Raw genomic sequence first — 2,051 nt, forward strand, 5'->3', positions numbered from 1 at the left:
AATTCGAAGTTGTTGTTTCTCAATACAAGCTCTGCTAGGTCCACTATAAGATTTGTGGGCGTTTCTTGATTCTCTCTTCCGTTAAGGGCATGTCTTATAGCGTCTAAACCCTCATTGTGAGGTATGTGAGGGTACAAACCCACCACATCAATCGTCACCAGAATAGCATTCTGTGGGAGTGTACCAATATCATTTAGTTTATGAAGGAAATCATAAATGTGGATCATCATCTAAAACCATTGGTCGCCTCTATTCCGTCGTATGTCAAAGACACAAACGATTTCCTTCATAAACTAAATGATATTGGTACACTCCCACAGAATGCTATTCTGGTGACGATTGATGTGGTGGGTTTGTACCCTCACATACCTCACAATGAGGGTTTAGACGCTATAAGACATGCCCTTAACGGAAGAGAGAATCAAGAAACGCCCACAAATCTTATAGTGGACCTAGCAGAGCTTGTATTGAGAAACAACAACTTCGAATTTGACGGCAAACACTATCTCCAGACACTCGGAACGGCGATTGGCACAAAAATGGCACCGGCGTATGCCAATATCTTTATGGACAGACTGGAGCAGAGATTATTGTCGGAGGCTGAGATCAAACCGTATCTGTGGTTTAGATACATTGATGATATTTTTATGGTTTGGTTAGGAAGTGAAAGTGATCTTAGGGATTTTCTTCATTACATCAATGCAGCGCATGAAACCATCAAGTTTACGTGGAATTGGTCAAGAGAACGAGTGAACTATTTGGACGTACAAGTCATAAATAATAGAGGCAAGATTGATACAGACTTATACACAAAGCCGACGGATAAGCATCAATATCTATTCTCCACCTCCTGTCATCCAAGAGGATGCAAACAGAGCATCCCATATGCCCAAGCATTGAGGTTAAGGCGGATATGCTCCACCGATGAAGCATTTTATCAAAGATGTGATGAACTGGCAAAATATTTGGTGAAGAGAGGATATCAGGAAAAGTTTGTCAAACAACAAATTCGAAATGCACAGTCCAAAACTCGGGAGGAGGCATTGACACCAAGGCAACAAAACAAGAGTTCCCGAGTCCCCATGGTGGTGACATATCACCCTAGCCTCCCAAATATTGGGGCTATGCTGAAGGAACTGCAACCGCTGCTACACTGTTCCGAAAAGTGCCGAAAAGCAGTTAAGGAGAATCCAATGGTGGCTTTCAGAAGACCTAAGAGTCTAAGGGATTACCTGGTGCATGCACAATTAAGATCTGTACGAGCGGAAGAAACTCCTGGTAACCGAGGAACTCATAAATGTTCCAGTAATAGGTGTGACGTTTGTAATTATCTTGTTGAGGGGGACAGATTCTCGAGTAATGTTACTGGTGCAAGTTACACCATTAATCACCAGTTGGATTGTAATGCTAGAAATGTTGTGTATCTAATTAATTGCAAGGTTTGTGGTTTGCAGTATGTCGGCTCCACTACCACTAAGTTTAGGCTAAGATTTAATAATCATAAGAGCCGGCTTAAAGCTCACTCCAAGATGTCACCTGCCAATAAGGAAACCGATGACCTTATTTATAAACATTTTTTTAGCGACGGACATCAGGGACTACAAGATCTCAATGTACAACTGATAGATAGGGTAAACAGAAAGGAAAATCTAATAGACAAGGAAGGACAGTGGGCGTATCGGCTTCGCTCCTTGAGACCCAGCGGTCTTAATGAGAGCGACTTCTTCTACAGCCAGAATCGCGGAGAACGTTTACGTAATTAGAATTCTTTTTAGTGAATTTCTTTATAATTAACTCTCTATATGTGCGCGAGCTCAATGTTTTCGCGCGGGTTTAAGGTTAGCGCGCGCAAATTGCTTAATTCAAATTTGTAGCCGTTACTGTGTATTTAGCGCGTGCTTTGTATATAGTTTAAATTTGTAACGTTACTTGTAGAATGGCGTGTAACGCGTTTTTCAGTTATTCACCCTGAGGAAGGCCGGTAAACCGGCCGAAATATAGGTGATCGTAAAAAGTGTGTCATAACTTCATTTGTGTTAATTTATATATAT

The 2,051-nt window shown here is 41.3% G+C and overlaps 1 protein-coding gene across 1 annotated transcript; it reads left to right on the forward strand.

Annotated features, from left to right (window-relative positions):
• Positions 1 to 517: 517 nt before the first annotated feature.
• LOC144641321 (uncharacterized) lies at positions 518 to 1,959 on the forward strand. Its single transcript, XM_078500345.1, has one exon. It carries the CDS (start codon positions 540 to 542, stop codon positions 1,761 to 1,763), a length of 1,224 nt encoding a protein of 407 aa, XP_078356471.1. The 5' UTR covers positions 518 to 539; the 3' UTR covers positions 1,764 to 1,959.
• Positions 1,960 to 2,051: the final 92 nt, after the last annotated feature.

The sequence above is a fragment of the Oculina patagonica genome, unplaced genomic scaffold (assembly GCF_052425735.1).
Source record: "Oculina patagonica isolate OP01 unplaced genomic scaffold, crgOcupat unplaced846, whole genome shotgun sequence".
Classification (NCBI taxonomy): domain Eukaryota; kingdom Metazoa; phylum Cnidaria; class Anthozoa; order Scleractinia; family Oculinidae; genus Oculina; species Oculina patagonica.

Bases quoted from the DNA above. Each gene is read 5' to 3' on its own strand.
- LOC144641321 (XM_078500345.1), top strand. From the start codon at position 540: ATGGCACCGGCGTATGCCAATATCTTTATGGACAGACTGGAGCAGAGA.